The 25,002-nt window shown below is 49.4% G+C and overlaps 7 protein-coding genes across 7 annotated transcripts; 2 read left to right on the top strand and 5 right to left on the bottom strand.

Moving 5' to 3' along the window:
* Positions 1–3,923: 3,923 nt before the first annotated feature.
* EI90DRAFT_223856 (RecF/RecN/SMC N terminal domain-containing protein) lies at positions 3,924–6,200 on the bottom strand. Its single transcript, XM_039052739.1, has 12 exons — positions 6,109–6,200; positions 6,030–6,049; positions 5,908–5,966; positions 5,651–5,855; positions 5,494–5,590; positions 5,323–5,440; positions 5,095–5,270; positions 4,950–5,030; positions 4,609–4,895; positions 4,233–4,550; positions 4,081–4,180; positions 3,924–4,023 (listed from the first exon to the last, which is right to left on the bottom strand). Exons 1-12 carry the CDS (start codon positions 6,157–6,159, stop codon positions 4,012–4,014), a joined length of 1,524 nt encoding a protein of 507 aa, XP_038909215.1. The 5' UTR covers positions 6,160–6,200; the 3' UTR covers positions 3,924–4,011.
* Positions 6,201–7,286: 1,086 nt separating this feature from the next.
* Positions 7,287–10,733, bottom strand: EI90DRAFT_223979 (uncharacterized protein). The gene is made up of 2 exons (XM_039052740.1): positions 9,188–10,733; positions 7,287–9,139 (listed from the first exon to the last, which is right to left on the bottom strand). The coding sequence occupies exons 1-2, from the start codon at positions 10,649–10,651 to the stop codon at positions 7,358–7,360; spliced, it is 3,246 nt and encodes a 1,081-aa protein (XP_038909216.1). The 5' UTR covers positions 10,652–10,733; the 3' UTR covers positions 7,287–7,357.
* A 3,788-nt stretch (positions 10,734–14,521) lies between these two features.
* EI90DRAFT_3134311 (uncharacterized protein) lies at positions 14,522–14,865 on the bottom strand (the record flags this gene model as incomplete). Its single annotated transcript, XM_039064651.1, has 4 exons — positions 14,522–14,557; positions 14,617–14,684; positions 14,752–14,803; positions 14,839–14,865. 4 exons carry the CDS (start codon positions 14,863–14,865, stop codon positions 14,522–14,524), a joined length of 183 nt encoding a protein of 60 aa, XP_038909217.1.
* Positions 14,866–16,242: 1,377 nt separating this feature from the next.
* On the top strand, positions 16,243–17,563 carry EI90DRAFT_3134312 (G-protein beta subunit; the record flags this gene model as incomplete). Its single annotated transcript, XM_039064652.1, has 4 exons — positions 16,243–16,357; positions 16,427–16,907; positions 16,965–17,096; positions 17,149–17,563. The coding sequence occupies 4 exons, from the start codon at positions 16,243–16,245 to the stop codon at positions 17,561–17,563; spliced, it is 1,143 nt and encodes a 380-aa protein (XP_038909218.1).
* Positions 17,564–17,925: 362 nt separating this feature from the next.
* On the top strand, positions 17,926–20,697 carry EI90DRAFT_3086118 (uncharacterized protein). The gene is made up of 6 exons (XM_039062177.1): positions 17,926–18,039; positions 18,090–18,229; positions 18,286–18,503; positions 18,558–18,718; positions 18,777–18,968; positions 19,023–20,697. The coding sequence occupies exons 1-6, from the start codon at positions 17,983–17,985 to the stop codon at positions 20,571–20,573; spliced, it is 2,319 nt and encodes a 772-aa protein (XP_038909219.1). The 5' UTR covers positions 17,926–17,982; the 3' UTR covers positions 20,574–20,697.
* Positions 20,593–20,981, bottom strand: EI90DRAFT_3086120 (uncharacterized protein; the record flags this gene model as incomplete). The annotated part of the gene is made up of 2 exons (XM_039062178.1): positions 20,593–20,748; positions 20,806–20,981. Coding segments are annotated over 2 exons (215 nt in total), but the record flags the coding sequence as incomplete, so codon positions are not given.
* Positions 20,982–20,994: 13 nt separating this feature from the next.
* On the bottom strand, positions 20,995–22,904 carry EI90DRAFT_3293622 (uncharacterized protein). The gene is made up of 3 exons (XM_039067391.1): positions 21,441–22,904; positions 21,227–21,381; positions 20,995–21,156 (listed from the first exon to the last, which is right to left on the bottom strand). The coding sequence occupies exons 1-3, from the start codon at positions 22,857–22,859 to the stop codon at positions 21,117–21,119; spliced, it is 1,614 nt and encodes a 537-aa protein (XP_038909221.1). The 5' UTR covers positions 22,860–22,904; the 3' UTR covers positions 20,995–21,116.
* Between the last annotated feature and the right edge of the window lie 2,098 nt (positions 22,905–25,002).

Raw genomic sequence — 25,002 nt, forward strand, 5'->3', positions numbered from 1 at the left:
TTTGCCTCCCCGTGCGATGTGATGGCTTACTTACGTGCGCGTCCGGCTCACCGTAGCTACTTCAATTAGGTGACCTTGCTTGTACCTCTGAGTTTTGGCGGAATTGCTTACGTGGTGCAGTTTTCGGTTAAATTCATCGGAGTTGGTGACGACGTTAGTGCGTAATTGATCGAGAGGAGTCTAATGACAGGCCGACATTCGTGGGAGAACAAACTAAATCGAGAGTTCAATTAGGTAAGCCGGAGGAATCCGGTGTGCCAGTCGTTGCTTTCACCAAGTTTTTATAAGCAATTGTACAGGACCGCACACGTCTTCACACCGCACTGGGCACTCCCTTCACCTATTCACTACATATATTACTCAATAAACCAATACCTAATTTTTGGAACAAACTGACCTCTTAGAACCAACAGCAGCCGTTGTTATCTTTCTGTTCCTTCCCTTATTGACGTCTCCCGATATGCATATACTAGCATCCTTACCGCAGATGACAGCCTCTGTTCTTATCGCTACCACTTTCGCGCACTCTACGAGAAACCGATTTAAAGTACTCTTCACGTCGTTGCTCGGTTGGTACAATTTGTGGGACACGGCTTTGCCAAAAAGCAAGCGCCTGCCCTTGGGGATGATCCTGTGGGTTGTGTGTATTCCCTCGCAACACTGAGCGCTCCTTGTCTTATCGTTCCTCACGTTTGCTTTATTGTTTGTAACGCTTGTGCTTGCCCCCCTCTTCGGACTTGGGTACAAGCCTGAATTGCACGAGAAAGAAAGAGGCAGCCCCCAGTAAGAGTGTCGAGTTAAAGAAGCTATAAGTTCCATTTTCCTTGCTCAAGTGTTCTGTTGAGAATGACTGTTATACGTAAAATACACATTGCACCCGAATGAATGAAGTCCGACTTGGGTTCAGGTTGTGTGCGTAGCCAGCTCCTCGAAGGAACCACCAGATATATCCAGGAAGCTGGCCGTACATGTTTACAATTATTATTTCGGCCAAGAGATGTTCCAAAGACGCGCCTTCCACATGTCAGTCGACTTTCCATTTGATAATCGATCGACAGCTAGACATTTTGCACCTCCGGCATACGTTGGCGGGATGATCGATGCGTATAATTGGCCATGATGCACGAAAGGATCGCGTCATCGGAGGAACGAAAGGTATTAGAAAAAAACGTACAAGTCTTCATCGATCCCCTGGCCCAGGCCCTCGATGTCCGCAGCGTGAATGAGGAATTCACTAGTGTTTTTTGCGTGACAACATCTCGGCCATTTCCTGCCAATATCATCGACACATAGTTTACAATTTCATGAGGACATTTATTAGTAAGATACAACAAATAGGCACCATGATACAATGGAATGAACGACAAGCGGAGGTGCCCACAGTAACGTCGGAGCAGTGTAGGTGATTGCAACGTGGTGGTGGATCACTGTGCCACTGCTTCTTGTTCCACAAATTCCCTGGCTTCCTCGCGCGATATACTTCGAATAGAGCTGACCTTCTGGTTATTAAACAACACACCGTAGAATTTGTCTGCATTGACTAGCATTTCGGGGCGGAACGTTGTTGTAATGAACTGGGCGTTCTCAGAGAGCTCGTGGATCATAGCTAGAGGCCATCATCAGCAGGCACGAAGAGAGGAATGGCGGGCTTGTGCTTACAGGCAACAGCGGTTCGATATTGAGCATCCAGATTGCTGCCAATCGTTCACCGTGAGCATTTGTCATTGCTTGAGAAGTGTAAACTCACGCATCAATCTCGTCAAACAAATAGAACGGTGCAGGGTCGCACTTTTGGATGGCAAACACTATCGAATATCGTCAGGATGATGGTTGATCTGCCAGTGAATTCAGTCATCCGCACCCGTCGCCAGTGCTACCAGCGATTTCTGTCCACCAGAAAGCTGAGAAATGCGCAAGCCTTCATCATGTTTGGAGTGGAAGGACACCTGTCAGGAGTGAGTTCTGCATTCAGACCAACCACAAAGCAGTGGTGGCGAACCTTGATCGAGACACCAGTGTAGCTGTCAATACGACTATGACGTGGCCGCTCTTCGTCATCCATATCTTCATCGTCATCATCCTCAGGTGTCTGTGGTGGTGCTGAACACGATTGAATATGCGGAGCCTCACAGCACATACCTGGTCAACACTCTTCTGCATGATCAAACGTCCCCGCCCTGCTGGTACAAGTCGCTCAAACACCTCCTCAAAGTTCTTCGAAACTTGCTTGAACGTCCTCTCTATGGCTTCGTCCTTTCGCTGATCGAGAGTGTCGATCATTTTCTGGATGGCTTCCGCGGATTTATCTAAATCGTCACGGCGTTCCAGTAGTTGGTCCCTTTGTTTGGTGAAATTGTTGTATTGCTCAAAGGCTTTCTTGTTGACATGTGCAAACTTCTTAAGCGATTCGTTCACTTCACGGAGCCGTTTGGCAAGCTATAACACCGAAGATTATTCATTTAGAGGCAGAGCAACGTCAATCAAGGCGAGGATCACTTACTCGTTCCGCCTTGACATTGGTATATTTCTCGAAGGCTTCTTCTGGAAGAACACCCAGATCTCTAATGTTCTTGTTGCACTCATCACGCCGAGTCATAAGCAGCTGGCGCTTCGCCAAGTACCGTTCTGTACTCTTCTGATGTCTGGACATACCACGATTTTCTTCCTGCTGCGTGGTCTGGAGGTTATCTAAAGCCTCCTTCGCATTGTCGAGTCCCTCGGTCGTTGAGGTGTGTTCAATTTCGAGGTCTATAGCCGGTTTGAGTCAACAAACATTTGCTGAATCGTCTGTGGGGTCCTCACCAGCTAACTTCTCTTCGAGGGATGAGACAGATTCATTCAGCGAAGCTAGTTCTTGTTGTCTCATCTCGAGATCACCAAGAGATGAGGCCGCAATGCTCGATGGGACGTCCATGGCTTCAATCTGGCCACGAATCTCCTCTCGTTTACGTTTCAAATTTTCGTTAAGATCGACTTCAAGATTGCTTTTGCGCTCCGCCGACTAAAATTGGGGTGAAGTCAGGCGTAAGAAATCCCCAACAAGGCACCACTTGCCTCGTTCTTGTTTTGGGCCAAAATAACAAGGGATTTCTTTAGGAAGTCTGCTTCTTTTGCAAGTCGTTCAATTTCGGAGAGTTCGTCGTCCGACATTCCTTGGGCCATTGGGGTGCGAAGCTCCTGTTGGTAAGCCTCCTTGCGGGCCTGCTGAGCAGTTTGCTCAGTCTCAAGTTGGTCCAGATCGCCTTGAAGCTTGGTCGCCCTCTCTGTCAGTCGCTCTTGTTCGCGCTGAATACTGTGCTTCTCTCTTAGAAGCGGATCGCGCATGTGATGTGTTTGATCTAGGTTCGTTTGCGCTGCTTGGAAACGTCCCGTTAATTGCGTGATCTCAGCATCAAGGCGATGGAGAGCCGAGGTAACCTCAGCATGATTCCGGGTGTACTCTTCGAGGCGGGGTTTCCAACTTCGAACCGCTTTGATGGCGTCTATCCTCGATCGCTTTACATCGTAATAGCCACCAGTCATTGCGCCTTTACGGTCAACCTTATCACCATCAATGGTGATGGCGTTGATGCCATGACTTCTCACATATGAGGCAGCCAGAGAGAGGTCTTGACAGACACATGTTTTCCCAAAAACCTGCTCGAAGGCTTTGCTCAGAGAGGGTTCGAAACGAAGTTTCTTAACGAGGGGTTGTGCATCCGAGCTTTGGGGAAATTGAACCTGTTTCGGCTTCAATCGATTGAGAGGCATGAAAGTGACACGACCAGTCTTCTCTTTTAACATCACGTCGAGCACCTTGCTGGCGGTCTCATCCGTATCAACTACGATGTGCCACAGACTGAAAGGAACGATAAGTACAAGTGGAAACGGCATGATTCATGAGACTCTACCTTGCACCTGCGGTTAGTTCTACCGCCGTGTTGTAGTTGGAATCTGGGACTTCAAATAAACGATAAAGAGGCCCATAGACGCCATCAAGCCTGAGTCGCTCGGCGATGGAGTCAACGGCTGCTAAGCCACTTCCTGTGTCCTTTGGCGAGTCAATCGGAAATCTCGAGATGTAGCCGCAGCCAGGCTCACTTTATCCATCGTACTAGCTAGATTCCGCTCCGCTTCCCGCAGCTGCTGCTGGGCATTGTTCTTGAGTTGCGATAGCTTCGCGTCTTCACGCCACATTTCCCTACCGTCAACGCGATAAATCCAGATTTAGCACAACAGGACATGGTACTTACTTGCGCTGCTCTGTCTTTTCGCGGAGATTATGCTGGAGATTGTTGACTTCTTCCTGCATTTCCTGCAGCTTGCCTCGCCGCTCGTTCAGGTTCTCCTCGATTTCATTGCCTTTGCGAATAAGCTCATCAATTGTCTTGAGTGTGTTGGTTAGCTCAGTTTGCATGTTCGCTTTGACTTGAGCCTGGCTCTTCTCGTGCGCCGCGATAGCATCAATTTCATTTCTGAGAAACATGTCACGTTCGGTCCGAGACTTGAAACGGGAGATACGCCCTTGTTTAGCGTATAATGTATCTAAGGAGGCCTGTGCACGGTCCAAACTAGGCAGTGCACCCGTCAGTATATCTAGCAACGGGTCTGGCATTGATTAAGACGAACCTAGCACGGGCCTCCTTCTCCTTTGCGACGCGATCTTCCCACTCAGGAACAACCTCCATTAACTCAGTTTCAACCCCGGAAATCTGCTTTTCCACTTCATTAAGCTCTCGTTTGAGCCCCTTCTTTCGTGCCGCCCCTTTCTGACCCGCCTGACCAAGGTCTTCAATGATGCACTCAAGCTCCGTACGCGCCTTTAACAGATCCTGCATTTCATTAGTCAACCCGTGCTTCGAAAGGGCCAAAACAGATAGGGAAGACTCCAAGGACGAAATCCGATCCTTCAGAACCTAATAGTAACGTTAGAGCCTATAAATTTTTGTACGGCAGAATAAGATGTTCACTTCAATTTCCTTTTCTCGTGCCGCAAATTCATTTCGCTTCTCATTCGAATCATCGATCTCCTTCCTCCTATTTATCTCGATCTGGAAATGAGAGCAATCCATGTTCAGTGGATTTCCTTCTCGCTATCACAAATGATATGCACACCTCCTCAAGCATTTGCCCGACTTCACCGAGCTCTCGCTGATACATGGCATACTCCAAACATCGACGTTCCTTATCTTTTTCCTGGTACTCCTTCAGTTCTTCCTTTTCTTCTTCCAATTCTTGAAGTCGCTCTTCGATGAAAGTTAAGGATTCCTTGATTTTGCTTCTTTTTGATTCTAAAACAAGGAGGAATGAACACAAGATATGAGACGTCGAGCGAGAGCATACCAGTTTCCTCCATCAACTTAAGCGATTCGGCTCGTCGATTCTCGTACACATTTGTACCAGCAACTTCCTTCAGGAGTGCGAGCCTCTCATGATCCTTTGCATTGGTTAAGCTCGTTATCTAATACGAAAAGGGTTCAAAAGCAGGACATTGTGTAACGAAGATCAACGAACCCGTCCTTGAGGCACAATGTAATATGGATTTGATCTGGAGAACCCAGCACTCTCCAGCAAGTTCATGACGTCGGCTTTTGTAGCACTCTTCTTATCTCTGGGGAAACGCAACTGTATCACAAGTGAAGCAATTCAGGAGCAATAGAGGGTTACTCACAACGAGTATTCATCTTTCTTCAGCCCAATAGTGCGTCGTAATATGACCTCATCTTTTCCAGTTGGGAATCGATTATCCGAGTTATCGAAGATTATCTCGACGTATGCGCTAAGCGTAGTGGTAACAGAGACTCCTTCATGGAGCAGACTTCCACGTTCCTCTCGCGACATGGACGTATACGCGTCAGACAGGACGAACCGTATCGCTGTGGGTGAACTTCCTTCAGTCATTATCAGAATAAGCGACAGACAACAAACCAGAAAAGAAGTTGCTCTTCCCACTTCCATTACGTCCCACTACGACGTTATGGCTGGGACTACAACATTGGACGTTGGCGTGAGTGTTCTCGACGCGTCGCGTAACCTCAAGGGTGGAATACCTGAACGGTTCAATAGCGGTCTTCGATCCAAAGCTTACTCAGCGTTGCTGCGCGTGCTTACTCAACGTGACTGACCTACCTGGTCTCGATATGACTTAAACCCATGTATGGTTAGTGTCTTGATGTGCATCGCGTCCACTATTCGCCGCCCAGCCAAATATTTGCTTCCGGAGTCCCACGAGCCCCTTGTTAATTCTTCGCGTCATTCACCACTTGAATGCGCCCTCATTCTGAACTCCTAGCGTCTGAGTGATGACAGCGTTAGCTCTCGAGGGTCATTAGAACACTCGCTCTGAAATTTGAGCGCCGTATCTGCCTGGCCGAGATAGCCCATTCGAGTGCCCATTATCTATTTTTGGGGTTCTCCTTGTAGAAGCACTTAAGACCTGTCATGGTCGCATGCGAAGCACTTATATTGTAAAAGGGGGGAAATACTGGCGCTAGACTATCTCACCTGTTCCAATACTAGAATGTTGCTGTTGGGATCCTGTTCCTACAGACCGAGTATTTCCTTGCCCCATCGCCGTACGCTTGAGTACCGACCGGGAATGTTCATGCATTGCGTATGCAACTCGTTCGTTCCCATCGAGTCATTCGATGGAACCAATTTTTACACCGGCGCTTTTGTGTGAATTTCCAGTCCGCAGCGTCGTTCTGGGGAAGCAAGCCCTCTGGACTTAAGTCTACATACAAATTTTCCCTGCCATACCGATGCGGAGAACCCTACACAATAACTGGCTAGCATCTCGGATTGATCAAGGCAATGCAAACCGGAAAGTTCGGGATACGATAAAACACACAAGCTACACTACTGATAGATGGGTGGACGTGGACAATGCTGGAGCATTGCAGTCTGTCGACTGCATGGTAGCTAGAGGCACGTATTAACATATTGAGCCTGAATGGCCCCACAATGAGGCATCGCCTGCCCAATCTAGCATTGCACTCTCCTCATCAATCTGGGCGTCTTCCTCGATTATCCAGAAATGACATGGAGCAATTCTGCACCAATGTGAAAGGATTCGTTTTGAACTGCGGACGTACTATAGCATCCTGTCGATCTTTAAATCGACCCCAAATATATGTATTCCGTCGCCTGCTATGAAGTTTCCCACTTATCGGCCGAATACACAGAACCAGTACATTTTCTGTTGACAAAGCACTTAAAGAATATGGGAGCGTTCTAACCCTTCATCATCGGCACAACCAAAAATCATTCATGATCTCATGGACATGCAGGACAGAGATTAGTAAGATACATCTGCGTCTACAGGGTACGAAATACACACACAAGGAGCCACAAACGATACAACAATCTTTTCGGAATTTTACATGATAATACACCCACGGTCGTCATCGTCAACACCCATACCTGGTGTCGTTGTCCCGGATGCGGAGTTGGACCTTCTGCCAAACCAGCGACTACTCCTACCTTCCCTTCTCTGAAGAAGGGAAACTTCGGCCCCCATCCGCGCTTTGTTACGTTTCTCTCTCTCCCCAAGCCACTTGTCCACAACCTGCCATGACCTAAAGGTCTTCACGACGACCTTAGTCTCATCACACTCATCCAATCCTTCACCATCTGCAATAGGGAGATTGTCGCCATCTCGAGCGTCTGCGTACCCAAGACCAGTGCTGGTGACCTCCCAACATCGAAATCCGTAACGAGGCCGTATTTCCTCTCGCCCAGCGAGTTCATCAACAACAGCGCGGCTGATGTTCGCACAGTCAATTGCCACAATGCCGGCATCCTTGATGCTTCTCTTTCTTGCTACTTCGACAAAAATCCGGATGCTCTCGTCCGTGATCCGTGTGTTGTCTGTGTCCAACTTGCGAAGACGGGGACATGCCTGTATAAGTGTATGAACAGCTTCGGGGGTGGGGAGTGCAGCATATGAGATGATGAGTTCCTCGAGGCACTCTCCCGGCTGGGGAATTACAACGGTGCCAGGCGGCTTGGAAATGAACATGCTGTCGCCATACAAGGCTATCGGAATCGCTGCTGAGGGACGAGTCGTGGAAGGAGATGGGGTAATGGCAGTGAGGACTTCATCCGTAATATGCGATGCATCTTCAAGGTCGAGTTTTCGAATATAAGGCAGGGTCTTTAGCAATCGCACCAACCCGCCGTCTTCCAAATTTGCACCGATGCCTGCCAATTCCAGAAGCTCCATGTTCGGAACCGTGAAGGCAAGGGCAGAACAAGCACGGTCTGTCAAGGTTAGGCAATGCGAAAGGTTCAAATGCCGTAGCTTGGTAACGCGCCGCTTATACATCGTACGATCTGTTGGATCAAGACCAGCTTCCATTGAGGTGAGCTGGACATAGGTGCCTCTCCTCGCATCTACCAATGTATCTTCCTTCCACTCGACGAATTTCTCCACACATCGATCAGACAACCCATTACAGTAGCTCAGATCGAGTACCTCTAAATTAGGGAATGCTTGTGCAATTGATGCCATGACCCACTCCGAGGCACGTTTCAAGCCGGAAATACGTAGCTCACGAAGGGTCGTGCCATCGCCGAGTACTCCTTCCTGGCCCATGCCGATGGCCCCTGTCCCTAGACAGGATGCGCTCCTCTTCCTTCTTTCTACGGCTTCGCAGATGAACGTCACTCCGAAAGCATCCATGTTTGGGCAGCGACCAAGGTCCAGCAAACGTAGCCTTGGGTTAGAATCCCCAATGACGATACAAGTTGTATTGGTGACGGCATCCAACCCTCGCAGGCAAAGATTCTCCAATATGGGGCAGCTCGTAAGAAATTTAATTAACCCTCGAGTAGTTAGGTTAGTCAGGCCCTTGAGGTTGACGTCAGTGAGATTCGTTTGCCACCCATCTACAGGATGAATTGAGGGCGAGATGGTTCCATGGGGGTGACCATGGGACGAAAAAGTTTGAACGGGATGGGCAATCGTCGAAATATTCTTGGCAATTATAGCAAGATCACTAGTCCCAAGTGTTGGTATCCCTTCAAGTTGCAACGACGTTACAAAAGGCCCCGCAATTTGGCTGATCCTGGAAAGCAAATCCGGTGGAAAGCCAGGTGACGCGCCTAATGTTGACCAAAGCTGGCCATCCAATGCAAGAAACTGCCATGCACGGCAAACCTGAACGGGCCACATAAGACTCGAAAAACGGAATGCGATGTTACATACCCTGCTAATCTTCACTAGTTCACGAATACCAGCTTCCCAGCCGACCCAACGCATCTTGGCAGCAATCCCTACACTCCAAGATTTTCCCTCGACCAATCTGGATAAGTCACTCACGAAGCTCAATACTAAGCAAAGAAATATGTGCAAGCGGGTTTCTACCGGCAACATTATGTTAAACAGGTCTTTTGGCTGTGATAATGCCTCAGCCGCAGAGGTCTCTTCGCTATTTAGCGGGAGCCCGCAGATATCTGGCGGGTCGGTAGTGAGTACGGGACCAGCTATTGATGGGAAAGGAGACGATGGGCGCGTCACAGACGGGAGGGAACCAGTGAATGGTCGCCCTCTCGGGTTCAGCTTCAGCTTCTTATCTATACTACTCTCGTCTGAGAACAGTTCTGGGGAAAATTGAACAGATCTCGTCTCCATCGACGGTGGGCTAGTTGCGGTAGGGGGTGTATGGGCGGGTGGGGACGTGCCAACTTCAATGTCATCTCGATGTTTGCTTCTTCTTAGAAATTCTCGCGAACGCTGAAGTTTGACCTTGATGTGCTTCGACATATCTCGAAGCGAGGTTGATCTCGACCTCGAGATGCTTGATATAGGTGCGGGCGGCGCATCAATTCTAGGAAGCCACGGGGGCGAAGGGGATGAGACATTGGTGCTATCTTCCGATGGAACGACCATTTGCATCACCCGGGGGGGCTCGAATCGTTGTTGGGAGAAAGCACGAGATAGGCCAGAGCCTGTGGGTGTTTTTCGGTCATTTTCCAATTCTATGTGGTCAGATTGGGTCAATGACGCGATGCTAGCTCCTCGTGCTGTGGAGGGCTCAGATCCATCACAAAAAAATGATTCTGGATCCCACCCTATGACGCGTTTGGGTTTGGAACTGTGAGCCTTTTCTCCCTCGTCAGTTACCTCCTCCCTCTCAAAATCAAGTGAAGGAAGTAGTAGCGCGCATGGCCCGTGCGCAGACTGGTCCAGCGCTCGGCCTTTGCCCTTTGATTGCGATCCCAACGTGAATGGGCCAGGGCTAGGGGTAGTGATTGTAGTGTCATAGGAAGTTCCAGCCTCGGCCTCAACCGTGGGCTCGCGGCAATGTGTCCGTCCGGGAGGGGAAAGGGGAGGTGAAAAGGAGAACGACTCGGATGGTGTTGAGGAGCTAGACGAGGACGATCCGTCGTGTTGGTCTCGAGTAAGTGTAGAAAATACCGAGCGACTGCATTCTGGAAGGGACATGGGAAAGACAGGTTCGTCATGCTGCAATCTTGATGACGACATCAAGGGCGACATATGGCAATCCTCACTCCCATGTAAAAATGAGCTGTCCGCCTCGGCTGCTTGGTGGGAAACGGCTTGGAAACAATCTTCAAAAACCTCGAAAACGTCGCTGGATCGATCGGTCGAAAGGGTAAACTGTGTGGAAGACCTGTCCTCACGCTCGGAATTGACGGGTTGGTTCATTATAAAGGATTTTTATCGTCAAAAAGGGGGACAGGGGACGAAGGTGGATTCCAAGGGTTCGTAAATGCCGGCAGCCCGAGACCAAAGAGGAGAAGATCGGCTAGCCGGCGTTGGATTTAGGGGTGCCAAACGTGATGAGCCAATGTGTGTGTGCACACACACAATCAGGGCAGCTTGCAGATAATCGTGACTAGCGCGGGGAGATTATAACATAAGTAAAGAAGGACAGACTGAGGCTGAAATTGTGGGAGCGGTGAGCAGGACACTCCGACACGCCCAACCAGGACTGCAATTGGCGTGATCGTTCCCACGCCGGTCACCATCCCCTAATTAGGTTCGAACTCTGAGCCAGCGAGAGGTCATAGGTTAAAGCTTGTTCTAGTGCTATATGACGCAAACGCATCGTGCACGTCTGTCATATGCCTACTGGCACAAATGCCAACGTTAAAACATTGTTAAAATGATCACTAGGTCTCTGGGAAATTAGATTAGAGCTAGAGGCCGCTAATGCTCAAACGGATCAGTTGACAAAGGGCTATTCATTCTCGAATATAGAGTGCAGAGTAATAAACGAATAAGTCCATTCGTGAGTAAGTTTAAACCGTCTGGGTGGTGCCGTATTTGGAAATCCCTTAGCGCCGAGGAGAGTTGTATCTCTGTATGGCGAGCTAGCAGTGCCTCTGTGTTGAGGAACTCGCCATCACACACAATCTATGGTTCTGCGCAGGCTCGACCTGTTATTGCCTCAACTCTGACCGGAGAGATGCTTCAACAGTTCAACTTCATCTTTGCCCAGCGCTCAGTGTCCAATATAATGAGTTCAGAGAGACAATGGAGTACCATACCAGTTATGCACATATACCGACTGCCAACTTGCAAAGGGAGGACAGATTTTTCCGTGGGAATCAACATGATCTCATGGGACACCGGATTCAAAAGCCAGAACCGGCGCCCCCCCGCGAGAAATGCACAACACGGGAGTATTGGGAGACGACAATAAGAAGATATGGGATAAACCAAAGTCAGTGATCAGAAAATAGGGTTATGCCAGTATTGGGTTGGTGTCGGACCAGATGAGAGTTGACCGGCGCTAAGACAGAATTGCCGGCACAAACACACATTTCGAGGCCGATTTCCAACACTAACTTCAGGATCCAGTACAGCCAACCAAGGGGCATCAACCAATCACTCTTACCATGTATTGACGATCCCCTCATATGCACTTTAGTGTGGGGTTCGCACTGCCACGTATCGGTGCGGCCGCGGGGTAACAAAATAGAGTACAACAACAACACTAACTTCTGTGAAGGGCAAATAGCACGCAACTCTACAAAGGCAAAATTTGATTGTACTTTTGGACAATGGAAATGATCCTTAGGTATGGTATTTTGACCCGGTGGGAGCGGAGACATACACTCGCACGCACCAGCACGATACACCCAAAGGGCCCGCAGGTGCCTCCGGAGCGGGGCAGCGCCCCCTAAGGCTCTCTGCAGGAGTCCCCCAGGACGGTGTTGGAAGGGATGTCCCCAACAATTATGCACTTTGATTGACGGCACTCCTTACCTATAAATTTGACTATCCATGCGCCAACGGTGCTGCAAGCCAGGCCATTCAGTTTGAGGACCCCCAATACAAAAGGTAGCATAGTTGTTCGAAACCGAAATCCGAAAACGCTGTTTGGGCTGAAATGTCGGAATTATCCTAATTCAAATCAACGGTACCTTGCCCAGGCCTTCAATTCGTCAGAACCTTGATGCGCTAACAGTGTACAGATCATTTCCCAGTTTCGAGAACTGCATTGATACTCAGACATTTGCTGTCCTCCTCGGCCTAGACCCACGCAGTCGAAGGATTTCAACTTCGCTCATGGGAGGGTAGCGGATCCCCGTTGTTGGCAGTCATCTCGAGTCATGGGAAAGCGCATGGGGGTTCAACCATCAAAGTAGCTTCCATGCGAAATTTGCAATCTTGAAATGTTGTGTCCAACTGCCTTGTATCTCTTGAATTCAAGCACAGGCGTTCTTGGAAACTTCTCTGGGCCCTGGGGTGAGAGCGTGTGATATCGGCAAGGTTTCCCTCACTTATGCGCAGCACCCTCGGGCCCCTCACCCTGCTGTTGCTATCTCACCACAGTTCGAGAGCGGCGGAAAAGGTCCGGGGCCTCGGCTAGCCGCTTTGCCCCATCCAAAAGATCCCCTACTGTTTGTAGCCAGTAAATTTTAGGCAGTTTCGCGTTCTCATCATGTCTCGATACTTTTCCGCTGTTCCAATGGCGGTCTGTGATTGTCATCCGCTTTGGGACCACCAGTCTATTTCCCCGTGCATCTTCCGGCGCGCTTTTCGTCTCGTATGATCGCATGTGCACTAGCCGACGGAGCCCGCAAGTTAACACAATCTTTCTCGCGTAGGGTGCTGTGAGAAGCTCTCAATTTGGAACAGTGATCAAGACGTGATCCGCGGAGAGGTGGCAATGTGACCTGCCTGAAAACGAGGGCGCGACGTCGACGTCCCTCACGGTGTGAAGTGTAGTTATCCGCCGCTCGAACAACCCGAGAATCCCGGCTAGCCTCGCCACCTATGTTGCTGTACATGCGACAGACAAATCAAATCCCCACATCTCGCATCTTTGCATGACACATGGCAAGTCAAGGCGGATCAAATCTCCACGACTCGCGGAGCCCTCTCGGCGGAGATTAGTTCTTGCGTCTTCTCACCGTTTTCGGGTCAGTTGGTTGAGCCTCTCTGAACAGGGCTGCTAAGAACGAGGCATATGTCTCGAGAGAACTCATTGAAACACACAACTCTTTACGTGTTCCTTTCAATGAGACCGTCGTCGTGCGGCGAAACGTATACTTCCCATGCGGACACTGACTTAAACTGTGGAACTGCAACGAAGCACCTAAATTTTTCACAAATTTGATAATATTGTTCATCTGGTTCGATGATTCTAGAGCAACATCGAGCTGCCTTTTCGGAGCTTAACATGAGGCAGCGAACACCTATTTGTGTCCGTCATTAAATCGAGATGAATCTATTTGTTTCCAACTTCGGGGAATGACTTCGCTGGTGGTATTCGACCCTTTCTTTTCCACTTTTAGGCTCTCTTTTCATCAGCCTTCACTCGCAATCCAATTGGTGGGGCCGCTGCGTAAGCTTCATGTGTGGGGACATGTCGGCCTATAGTAGGACACTAAACCCCAATTGGCCCGAAAGGTCCACGGCGGAATTCACGCTTAAGAAAATCAAGGAGTCTCGCAAAGGGCAGTGCCGTCATCGCCCAGTGATTGAAACTCTATGCTGCTGGTCATTGAGTGCACTGCGTCACCAATCGAGCTCGAAGTGTTATCTTACCTGTTGTCCACCGTGCCAGCCTCAACCCCAACATCATGTCTCGCCGACAACGTCCACGCTGGGCATCTTTAAGTTTCGATTTCAGAGGAAACTATTTTGGATTTGGTGAGGACGTCTTTATTTTATATCAATGTCAGTCTAAGCGCTCGACGATTCACCTGGTATGAGATCCGAATTGATATCTGACGAGTGCGCGGACACAACACATGGTCTGAGAATTCAAAGGCGGATACCAAAATAGTGTTGAGGACGGCAGCATGAAATCTGGTGGACGTATTGCGTGTCCGCCCCTTTCAGCACTTCCCTCAGAGCCAAGGGAAATATCCGATGGTTTCTATTGCAGACCAGCTTTATCACGGGATGATTCTTCCGTAGGGGCGCTTCTCAGTGTAAGATGTAACAACATTGAGGTGTTGGTAATAATATTCATTCAAGGAGGCCCGCATAGCACAAAATGAGGGAAAGACAACCAACTGATCAAACAACGGAGACAATGAGGGGTCCTTAAAGCCATCTCTATCGTGGCTCCACACCCAAAGCAAGAAGAGTACGCTAGAGGCGAAGGTGGGTTACAATGAAATTGAACGCGAACAGCAACGTTGAATACTAACCCTCGCGGCCTCTTCTTTTGCAGCGCCCTTGCGAGGCCCGGACGCCGTACCGAGCGCCCTGCCATCGACTGTTGATGTGACAAGATGACAACCGAAATGAGTTCTGTGCTATGAAAGGCACAGCAACGAACATACTTTTGCATGTTACAGTCCATCTCATGTTATGATGGTCTCCAGTGACACGCTCCTATGTGGTAAGATGAGCAGGTAATGAGGACATACAGAGAAATGAACAACCTCCCAGGTCATGGTGTGAGCTCCTCGTTTGGAATTTATGCTGCAGCGAATGCGTGAGACGAGCTTGACACCAATAGAATAGGGACAAACTAATTGTGTAGTTGGCGTGAATAACCGATGCTGGATGAGGATGCTGTACGAATGCATGAATGTGTGCGGGGACAACGGTTGGATTGCTCGGACGTACACGACATTAAGGGAATTATTCAAGACGAGGACGATTGGGACTTGGGTGAAGACGCTGGAAAATGGACGTCTGCCCAGGAGTTCTCCTAGATTTTATACCTATGCATCCTGATGGTAAAACAACGGGAAGTTTTCCCTCCTAGATACACAAGGACATGAGGCTTTACGTCCAGCCGACTACCAAAAATGGCGTCCAGCGCCACAGAACTACAGTGTGCTCGTTGCGGTGAAGAATCAAAATGGATAGTGTAGGAGCCGACCCGAAGTCTAAGTCTGTGTCTCGAACCTCGGTCAAAGGGTCCAGCCCATGACATGGTGGCATGTGAGGGGGACACCCGTCAATGTAAATACGTGTCACCACCCACGATGCGGAGGCGCAGCAAATAGAGGTTGTAGCAACTATGCATCCGAGGCGAGCAAACCCTGATCAGCAGAATAACTGGTCCACTTTCATTTCTCCGCGAGAAAACTTGGCCAAAACATCACAGGTGTGAGGTTAGGTTAGTATTTGTTACAATATTGGAAAGAGCAGATAATCCCAGTCCCAAGACCAAATGATGCCAAACTGATTGTTCGAAGCCCGAGTATGGAAGAGCGTCATTAAGCGGCGTGTGATGAATAGGAGCTCTGACGCATGTCATCGACAAGAATGGAGCGATTCGATCGTTAACGGCAATCTGCATCTAGTGGAAATATCGAGATGTACCAAAACTTCCCTGATTAATGGGTTGTGAGAGGACAACAGCAGGTTATGAGATAGGCAACTCATAGCCAGATAGTTTCTTGCTGCCACATTGTTGTTCTCAAAAACGGGGCACTTACGTTGCTACTGCTACCGGAAAGGTGGGCCGTTCGGAGAGGACGAAAGGGCGCATAGTGACAGGACTTGCAGTGTGGAACAACAAGTAACCCAGGCCAGTGGCGGAAGAGAGAGCAACTCCCAAATAATCAGCAGAGATAATGCACGTGTTCCCGGACTTAAGCGATCTAAAGCCAGCCGACATAGTGAACGTCGACCATCCATCGCAACACCATTGATTTCAGCATCTTGGGCTGCGTGAACTCAAAACTTGCCCGCCGCGTGTGTATTACCATCCCCAACCAGCAACTTGCGTACTCATCTGTCCCAAAAAGAACCCATCAGTCGTTCACTTGAAACTGCAGCATTTCCTTCTGTATCCCTAAAAAGCGTTCTGCCGACCCATGTCCGGAACGGCTAACGGTGATCTTCAAGAAAGAATTGCTGCCGCACGCCGCGAGGCTGAGGTTCTGAAGGAGAAGATACGCGCTCGTCGAGATGCAACACAAGACACCAGTCGTATGCACCAATCCTTGTTGCTCGAGGCGAAACTGTCATCCCTGAATCCCTGATATCTCTCTTCTGCAGTTCGTGCCATGGCTGGTGAGGTCGAGCCCCTCCCACGGATTGCGATGAGAACAAGAAGAATTTTAAGGGGGCACCTGGCAAAAATTTATGCCATGCATTGGGCAATGGACAAACGACATCTTGTATCTGCTTCTCAAGACGGGAAACTCATCCTATGGGACGCTTACACCACTAATAAAGTCCACGCCATCCCGTTACGCTCTAGTTGGGTCATGACTTGCGCTTATTCACCCTCTGGGAATTTCGTTGCTTGCGGCGGTCTGGACAACATCTGCTCCATTTATAACCTTCGGTCAAGGGAGGGCGCCGGTGAGCGTGGCGCCAAGGAACTGAGCGCGCATTCCGGTTACTTGAGTTGTTGTCGGTTTGTCAATGATCACCAGATATTGACCAGTTCTGGGGACATGACCTGTATGTTATGGGATATCGAGGCTGGTGTTCGCATTATGGAGTTTAATGAACACACTGGAGACGTCATGAGGTATGCCTGAAGATCAAGTCACTGATGCGCAGACTTATTGAATTCCGTGTGCTTCAGCTTGTCCTTAGCACCAAACCAGAACACGTTCGTATCAGGAGCGTGTGACGCTCAAGCAAAGTTATGGGACATTCGCACCGGAAAGGCCGTTCAATCCTTCAATGGCCATGAATCTGATATTAATGCAATCCAGTCAGTTTACTGAGGTAATTTTGCCGTCGGACGCTGAATGCATCTATCCTAGGTTTTTCCCTAATGGAGATGCGTTTGCTACTGGCTCTGATGACGCTTCTTGTCGATTGTTTGACATTCGCGCCGACAGAGAATTAAACGCTTACACTCATGACACCGTTTTGAGTGGCATAACATCCGTCGCTTTCTCCATTTCAGGTCGTATATTATTCGGGGGATATGACGATTGGACCTGTAATGTTTGGGACACGCTGAAGGGCGAGCGCGTAGGCGTCTTAACAGGCCATGAAAACCGCGTTAGCTGCCTTGGTGTCAGCTCGGACGGCATGGCGCTTTGCACGGGGAGTTGGGACAGTACACTCAAGGCAGGTCCTTTTGGTCCGATCTCTTGGGTTCTGGACTTATGGCTCGTATTCGGATTAGATTTGGGCCTAACGTCCAGATTCTCGCTCTATTACCTTTTGTGAACAAAGCTTTGAAGGATTCTCTCGTTTGTTTCGGTGCGACTCACTTTGTACTTACCGTCAACCCCCACCCGCATGGCTGTTGTCGCCCCGCTTTCCAAGTCAACTATACTTTCCGTTGGTCATGTCAGCATACCCGTGTCGTTCATTGTTACTTGTATTTATTGCACCTTTCAGCTACCTTTTTCCTATTTTTTACTCAAAAGCCTTCCAATTTTCCCTTGGTATCCACCTAGCTGATCGCAGTATATACTCATAAGCAATGGGACTCTCAAACTAGATGATTTTGTTTTGTGTTCCGAGCTCGGAATTCCGCAAATAATTTAACTCAAGATGCCACGTGCGAATTTATGAGTGACAATTGGAGCGAACTAAATTGCCTATCAAGACTTGAGGCGCTAGAAATCTGGGAAATCGCAAACATGTCGACGCCTGAAGAGGCTGATCGTTTGGAAAAAGCTGCTAGAGCTAAAGCCTTGGTGCGGCCAAGTATGCCACATACTCGCTGCGTTTACTCAATTTCGAATAGTTGAAGAAGCATCAGAGGAAGAAAGCAGCCCCAGGAAGGGCGCCGACACCACTGTCTAGCGTCGTTTTCCAGAGTCCTCCGGACACCCCGTTTTCCCCGGCCCCTTCCGAAGCCGGAGATCTTTCAGAATTTGGAGAGCTGTCAGTCTCACTCCCACTGGTTCAAGCCCAGTGTAGTTGACATGATATCCCTACAGCAAGCAATCACCTGCTCAACATATACCCCAATCCTCGTCCGAATTACCAAGGCCTGCCCAGGCGACGACTCCTACCGCGCAGATTTCCCCACCATCGCTTTCAAATGGGCAGCCCCACGCTCAGTTAGAGAACCATCAGCAAACAATCTCCCTTCTGGTGGCTGAGAAGACTTCACTTGCCGCATCCCTCCAAAGACTTGAGGATGATAGGGAGCGTGGTATGTATATGTACCTCATTCGCAGATGCTCGTCGGAAATTTATACACCCCAAGTGCTGAAAGATCATTATTCACAACTCGAGGCTACAGAGACCGACTCCCAGAAGCTGAGGGAGCATATTGCGTCATTAAATGCCAAGTTGAGAGAGGTACAGGAGGCAAAGTCTCTTGCGTCTGCGCGAGAGGACGAATACGTGGCCAAGAACCTTGAAGCGGTAGGTGTCGCGTATGCGCTGGGGACTGTCCGTTTCAGCAATCATCGTGCCCCCACAGGAACGTGAAATTTCATTACTCCGTACATCCCTGAGTCAGAACACTCAGTTCGCCAAAGACCTCGAATCTCGGGTGAAGGAACTGCAAGAAGAAGTTAAAGCAAATGGCCAGGTCGAAGCTTTGGAGAAGAGCCTCCGTGCAAGTCAAGAGCGGGCTGAGTCTCTTGAATTCCAATTATCGAAATCCAAACAGGTGATTTAATTGTGCTGGCGGCTTCCGGGATTCTAACCAAGCTTTTGCCTTCAGGCGCACGTTAAACTGAAGGGAGAACTCTTAGACTTGGAGTCACGACTCGGAATAACAGCAAAATCGGCATCTGAGTCGCAGTCGAAACATGCGTCTCTCTTTGAGGAACTTATTACGGCGCAGGCTTCATTATCATCAATGACCGAAGAAAACAATGCGCTCAGAACGGATCTTGAACGGGCTCTCGCCGATGTGGAAATGGCGCGTAAAGAATATGTGGAGGCCAGTACTCTTCAAAGTGCAGCTTCTGCCAAGCTTGTTACGATCCAGCAGCAACTACAGGTCGCGCAGGCGGGCGTTGCGGCCGCCGAGAGACGAGCCCAGGGTGCTGAGCAAGCACATCAGGAGCTTCAGAATGAGAACGTTCAACTTATGGCGTCATTGAACGAGATACGACCCAAAGTCGTTGATCTCACTCAAGATAAAGTTACTCTTAGCGAGGAGAAAGGGCGAATGCAACGCACCATCAGCACTAGAGACGCCACAATTGCGCAGCTGGAAGCCACCGTTGGGGAACTGCGTTCCAGTTTGGATGAATTTAGAACCGTTTCTCAGTCATCTGAGAAGCGCTGGTTATCCGAGAAGCAGGTGTTGGAGGCCAATATAGGCGGTTTGGAAAAGGCGCTTGTGGAAATGGAAGAGGAGCTTCACAATGCACGACAAAGTATTCAAGAGTTTGCCGCTGGTCGAACCGTCCATCATAAAGCTGTTACGCAGTACGAGGACACCATTGTGCGACTCACGGAAGAAGTTGGGAGATATCGAAACGATGTGGTCACCGTTGAGCAATCCCTGAACGAATCAAATCGCGCCTCCGAGGAGCTCCAAGATATACTCTCCCGGAATCGATCAGAAATCGAGTTGTTACGAACCGAAGGGCTTCAGAAAGATGAGGAGATTCTTCGACTCAAGGATCAAATTTCCATACAGAATGCCCAACCATCATCATCTCTTCCTCCAACCTCTTCAATAGAGAACGAGTTATTGGACATTCAACGGCAGCAACACGCATTAGAACTCTCCACCTCACGGTCACAGATACGATCACTGGAAAATGCCCTCTACCTTGAACAGACAAAGACTCATCAACTTCAACGCCAGCTGGGAGTTCTCGGCGACGAACTGAATGCTATGACTGCTCGTCTGACCTCTACACCCCAAATCCCACCCCGCCCATTATCTGCTGCGTCTGCCTCGTCGTCTAATGCATTCATGCGACCTACAATTCCAAGACCACTCAAGGGACTGGACTCCGCGCTTACTCCTGAAGCGCGACATAAACGTAAAATCAGCCTAAGCATGCTAAAGGCGCGTATTGACTCGGAGCGCGAGGCTCATGCCGCACGTCCGGTCACTCAGGCTTTACCACCCCTTACCGCGATGAAGGAGGAAGAATTAAGTTCGCCCTCCACACAATCACCTCGAGCACCCTTTAATCTACCCGATTCTGATCCAACACATCCCCGTTCCCTTTCTCGTTCACAATACTTCAGAGACGAATCTCACATTTTCTGGTGCCATGCATGCTCGGGAGATTTGGTCGTTTTATAATCCCCATTTCAGATTCTTATACCCGCGCTTGGGTCTCAGATCATGACACCACTTTTTCAGGATAGATGAGACTCAGCTCGTTATTAATCGAATATAAATGACAACCCAACAAAATACAGTACAGACACATAGGCAATCAGCGAGTTTTAAGCTCGCGCAATTTTACAAGTAATTCCTTCAGGCGGTAATAGATAATGAGTTGCCGTTATTTGAGTATATGGGCAAGACTTACTCGGACTTCTTCGGTCGTCAAGCTGCCCCTTTTGGCATCGCTCTTGACCTCATCTTCAATCGTGTCCAAAACTTCCGTGAAGAGCTCACGATACTCCACACCAAAGAACGAAGACAATTTCGCGGCTCGCCTGCGTCGTTGCTGGAAGGCTTTGGCTTTCTCTCTTTCCTCCATTGTCATGCCCTGTTGATTCGTACTGTCGGATGTCCACGATTCCGTTGGTGAAGGCGGCACGATCGAGTCGGTGGTGAGGGCACGTGGTCGCGAAATCCCATTTGCTTCGTCGCCTTTGACAGATTCTCCATCAGTTCTCATGTAAGTAACAAAATCTTGGAGCTGATCTTGGTTTTCCTGGAATTTACGGCCCCTCAAGGTCAGCCAGTGCTACGAGCAGGATGAATATGCGGTTCGCGGACGTACGTTTTGCATAAGGTAAGTTAACGAGTCGATGGAATACCGATAGTGCACGTATTGCAAGCTCTTCCCAGTTTCCTTGGAGAAGTGAAGAAGATCCTTCCCCTCAAGGATGGAAGAAGACTGCCGATTGAGGATATCGGGTGGACAATCGCCCATCATCTGAGCGAAACAAACCAGTAAGTACTCATAAAACTCAAAAAGGATGTCCTGAGGCTAACCTTCGTAATTTTTTTCTTCTTCCGTACTATATCATTCCGTTGAGCGTGTGTGAGCCGCCCAACTCTGGCATCCAACTCTCCATCAGATAGAAACACGACCGGATACTTGTCCTCCGAGTCCTCCCCCTTCACGCCCGGCCGTTCACCATTGGCTTCACCAGAGTTAGACCTCTTCGCAGAACGGTGCGACTTGAAATTCTTCCATGACTTCGCTCGGGAAAGGGCGGAAGGACCGCTTTCTGTCACAATAGGGGATGCGCTCTTCGGTGGCAAAGAAGCTTCTACATCCGACGGTGTCAAACCGAGGACAAGATCCACAGGGACTCTCGACCCCAAAAATCGGTGAAGCTTAGCAAGAGTGGCGCGCTTCTTAGCACGTTCTTCATCTTCGGGTGCCCTATCCGAGGAAATGGGCAGGGAATACTCTAGAATACTACCGTTCGTGGCCGTTTCATTCATTGAATCCGAGGAGTGGAAAGAAAGATCCGATCCCACAAGGGCAGGTGTTCCAGATGTCACAGGAGTGGGTTGTTGCTGTTGTTGTTGATCCCCCATTAGTGTTTCGCTCTTGGAAGATTGATCCTGGAGTTGGCGGGTTGCTACTTCAGTTTCCGTAGAATCGGATGAAAGTGAAACAACGGATTCGCCATACTTCCTCGGATCAGAACGTGGACGGCGGAGAGCGCGAGGATCGATTGGGGTCTCAAGGAAGAAGCTGGGACTAATGGGGGATGAATGACGACGATTCTCGAGCAACAACTGAGAGGGTCTCTTGTGAAGGGCAAATTGCCCATCAAAGCCTTCTGGGGAACAAGGGGAGGAGGGATGGCTAAGAGCTTGGTCGAACGCGATATCACCAGTTGGACCCGCGCCACGCTTCAACAACCCATCACCGAAGATTTGGAGGACCTTTCGGTTCCTTCTAATCTTTTCCGCACGTTCAGATTTTGTCAGGGTGTTGAGATTGGGAGCGGGTTGGACTTCTTGGTTGGGTGAGATTTGAATTGAAGGATGAGCATTGTGCGAGTTGGGATGCGTCTTTCGAAGCAGCGTCGGTGTTCGTGAGTCCATACTTCGACGGCCAGGGACAGTGGAAGGGGATGGAGAAGAAATAAGAAGTTTTGTCAGAAATGCATTCGGGTTAAGTGATTTTGTCCTTTGGTGTGGTGTAGGACGTGACACCAGTGAGGATGGGCCATCATTCGCTGCTGCGCCGCGACCGAGCATCCTGTCAAAGAACCGACGACCCTTTCTGGAACTCGTAAGGAAAGGTGGCTCGCTTTGGGAACCCATCATCAGATGCCCCTCGTGCGTCGCGTTTGAGCAGGAGGTTGTGGCAGTGGAATGTCGAGGGGTATCATCCCTCTGTTGGAAAGTTGCGAGACTCGGCCTTGGTTCCGGCTCGGAGATGGTAGACATGCCGACACCGCGCGGAGATGAGCCCGGTTTTGCTAAGAAGAAAAAAAAAAGAATATTAAGAATATCCCTGATGAGCGAAAACACTCGTGTGCGCGACGAAGGGGAAGTGGGAAAATTGTTCGGAGTGGTCAGTTGTGGGCGCAATAATTGATTTGAGGAAAATAGATGTTGCCCTCGACTTGATAATGATCGCGACCATGAAACATGAGAGTATGCACCGTTATGAGAGCTCTGCGTCTGGAGATGATTATCCATGACTCACGAAGATCTAGTGACCAGGATAACAACTGGGAAGCACCGACACTGGTCAGAGATCCGATCTGATAAGGTCGCCGCAGATATTTGCGAATTACCACAGCTAGGGGTTAGAGCTCTCACTTGATGTAGATGCAATCTGCGAACAACGGAGGTGCCTCCAGGACACAAAGAACAGGTGTATATATACTATCGACTTGGTTTGGCGTGTTGCACCGTTCTGTAACCTAGGTCAAGGTGGTCGCGGACAAAGGGCGGAGTAGCAACCAGTTTAGCCGTCCTTAGTGACGCAGCTTCCGATTTAGGTAATTGACTGTGGACAACTATTGACACCGTAAATATTTCATAACAAATGCCAACACCCAATTTGAGTAAAATGGCGGTCACCGCCCCCTGTCCTGAGTCCGTGTTCTTCAACTCCCTAATAAGCTGGCCGCCGATTGGGAGTCGGCGACTTGGGGAATAGAGGGTTTACAGCCCACCGCAGGCCGGTTTGATCATGGGTCGCCCATGGCATCATCATGTCTCTACCACAAATTATCAAGGCACACGTCGGTTCTGATTGTGTTAGCAGTGCTAGAACAACGGAAGGAATGCACCGTTCCCATTTATGATAATTGCTCTTTAAACCTATTATCGATATCGATCAGTGGAAGCGGATATTTCAGCCTCCGCCAGCCCCGCCACCTTGAACACTTGAAGTTTAGTCAGCTGAGTCCCTATCACGAATAACGCGGAAAGTCCGCTGATTAGCCTAGATCCGTTAGAGTTGCCATATCATGCGGTACTAACCACAACTGGGGTCTCAAACAGGAGGCTGTGTGACCGAGTATGTGGTGGTCCATAGTATAAGGGTCCCAAATCCTGGGCTGTTGGACAATTAAGACTAGACCACCTCCCAGTCCGTACCGCCCCTCCAGGAGGAGAGCAGAAAAGCTACAACTGGGGGCGTGGGGGACGCGTGCGGTCGAGAATACCGATCATTCGGACTGATGTGCGCGCCTAATATGATCAGCACCGGGAGGTCCTCACACGCTACCATTATAATGAAGTCAGGGCGAATTCCTGCCAAAAGATTTAGCCGCAAGACTCGCCATGCTCAATTCGTTGCTGAAAACAATTGGCCAAACTGCCGAGAACGGGTCAAAACGGAGAGCCCAGAACTATGAAAAGTGAAGTGACGGATAGGGTAGCGACACCGGGCCCTTCGATGGCTTCTCGTGGCTGAATGGTCGGCTTTCGGAACCTCCTCAACCTTCTGCATTAGGTACAGCGGTACAGTGGTACAGCGGATGCATGACTTGAACACGTTTCACAAAGCCTAAAGATCCGAAACCCCACGTCGAAGTCATTCCTGACCAAAGCACAGCTATCCTAGATCGAGTTATCCATTTAAAACGGGTAAGAATGGAATTAAAAAAAAAACCAACCTGTGGAACTCTGAAAAGCTTTCGAAAAGATATAAGGAAACTATGGCCCAAAAAGAAAGGATCCGGTGTACGATTCGCATCATGTAAGCGGTATGCTGACGAGACCCCATCACGGGCTGACCGAACACCTTGGAGTTGCCTCGTGTCAAGGTGGGACAAAGAGAGCCCAGATGAAGGAAAAGATGGCACGCTGCTAACGTTATTCGTATCATAACGCGTCGCGAGTTAGCCATTCGGGGCGCCCAGATCCTGATTCAGCCCACCTCCCAAAGGATCTGAGTTAGGATTCTCCATCCTCATGGCGGAGGGAACCAGACTCCGTTCTCAGCTTGACATAGAGTAAGAAGTCCACTCAGAATGGGGGAAGGATGGGGTACAACTCACGTCATAACGAAAAAAATGATCCACCATGGCAGGTTAGTGCACAGCATCACCAGTTTTCCCCATGTCTCAGATGC

This window comes from Cantharellus anzutake, assembly GCF_015039405.1.
Source record: "Cantharellus anzutake strain C23 chromosome Unknown EI90scaffold_116, whole genome shotgun sequence".
NCBI classification, from domain to species: Eukaryota; Fungi; Basidiomycota; class Agaricomycetes; order Cantharellales; family Hydnaceae; genus Cantharellus; species Cantharellus anzutake.

What these genes read in the sequence shown, in the direction of transcription:
- EI90DRAFT_223979 (XM_039052740.1), bottom strand. Translation starts at nt 10,651, where the DNA reads ATGAACCAACCCGTCAATTCCGAGCGTGAGGACAGGTCTTCCACACAG. An exon ending in AACTAGTGAAGATTAGCAGG is followed by an intron (nt 9,140 to 9,187) that starts GTATGTAACATC and finishes TGGCCCGTTCAG; the next exon opens with GTTTGCCGTGCATGGCAGTT.
- EI90DRAFT_3293622 (XM_039067391.1), bottom strand. Translation starts at nt 22,859, where the DNA reads ATGTCTACCATCTCCGAGCCGGAACCAAGGCCGAGTCTCGCAACTTTC. An exon ending in AGAAGAAAAAAATTACGAAG is followed by an intron (nt 21,382 to 21,440) that starts GTTAGCCTCAGG and finishes TGTTTCGCTCAG; the next exon opens with ATGATGGGCGATTGTCCACC. An exon ending in TTAACTTACCTTATGCAAAA is followed by an intron (nt 21,157 to 21,226) that starts CGTACGTCCGCG and finishes CGTAAATTCCAG; the next exon opens with GAAAACCAAGATCAGCTCCA.
- EI90DRAFT_223856 (XM_039052739.1), bottom strand. Translation starts at nt 6,159, where the DNA reads ATGCACATCAAGACACTAACCATACATGGGTTTAAGTCATATCGAGAC. An exon ending in AAGAAAGATGAATACTCGTT is followed by an intron (nt 5,591 to 5,650) that starts GTGAGTAACCCT and finishes GCGTTTCCCCAG; the next exon opens with AGATAAGAAGAGTGCTACAA. An exon ending in ACATTGTGCCTCAAGGACGG is followed by an intron (nt 5,441 to 5,493) that starts GTTCGTTGATCT and finishes TTTTCGTATTAG; the next exon opens with ATAACGAGCTTAACCAATGC.
- EI90DRAFT_3086118 (XM_039062177.1), top strand. Translation starts at nt 17,983, where the DNA reads ATGTCGACGCCTGAAGAGGCTGATCGTTTGGAAAAAGCTGCTAGAGCT. An exon ending in TGAGGATGATAGGGAGCGTG is followed by an intron (nt 18,504 to 18,557) that starts GTATGTATATGT and finishes ATACACCCCAAG; the next exon opens with TGCTGAAAGATCATTATTCA. An exon ending in AATTATCGAAATCCAAACAG is followed by an intron (nt 18,969 to 19,022) that starts GTGATTTAATTG and finishes TTTTGCCTTCAG; the next exon opens with GCGCACGTTAAACTGAAGGG.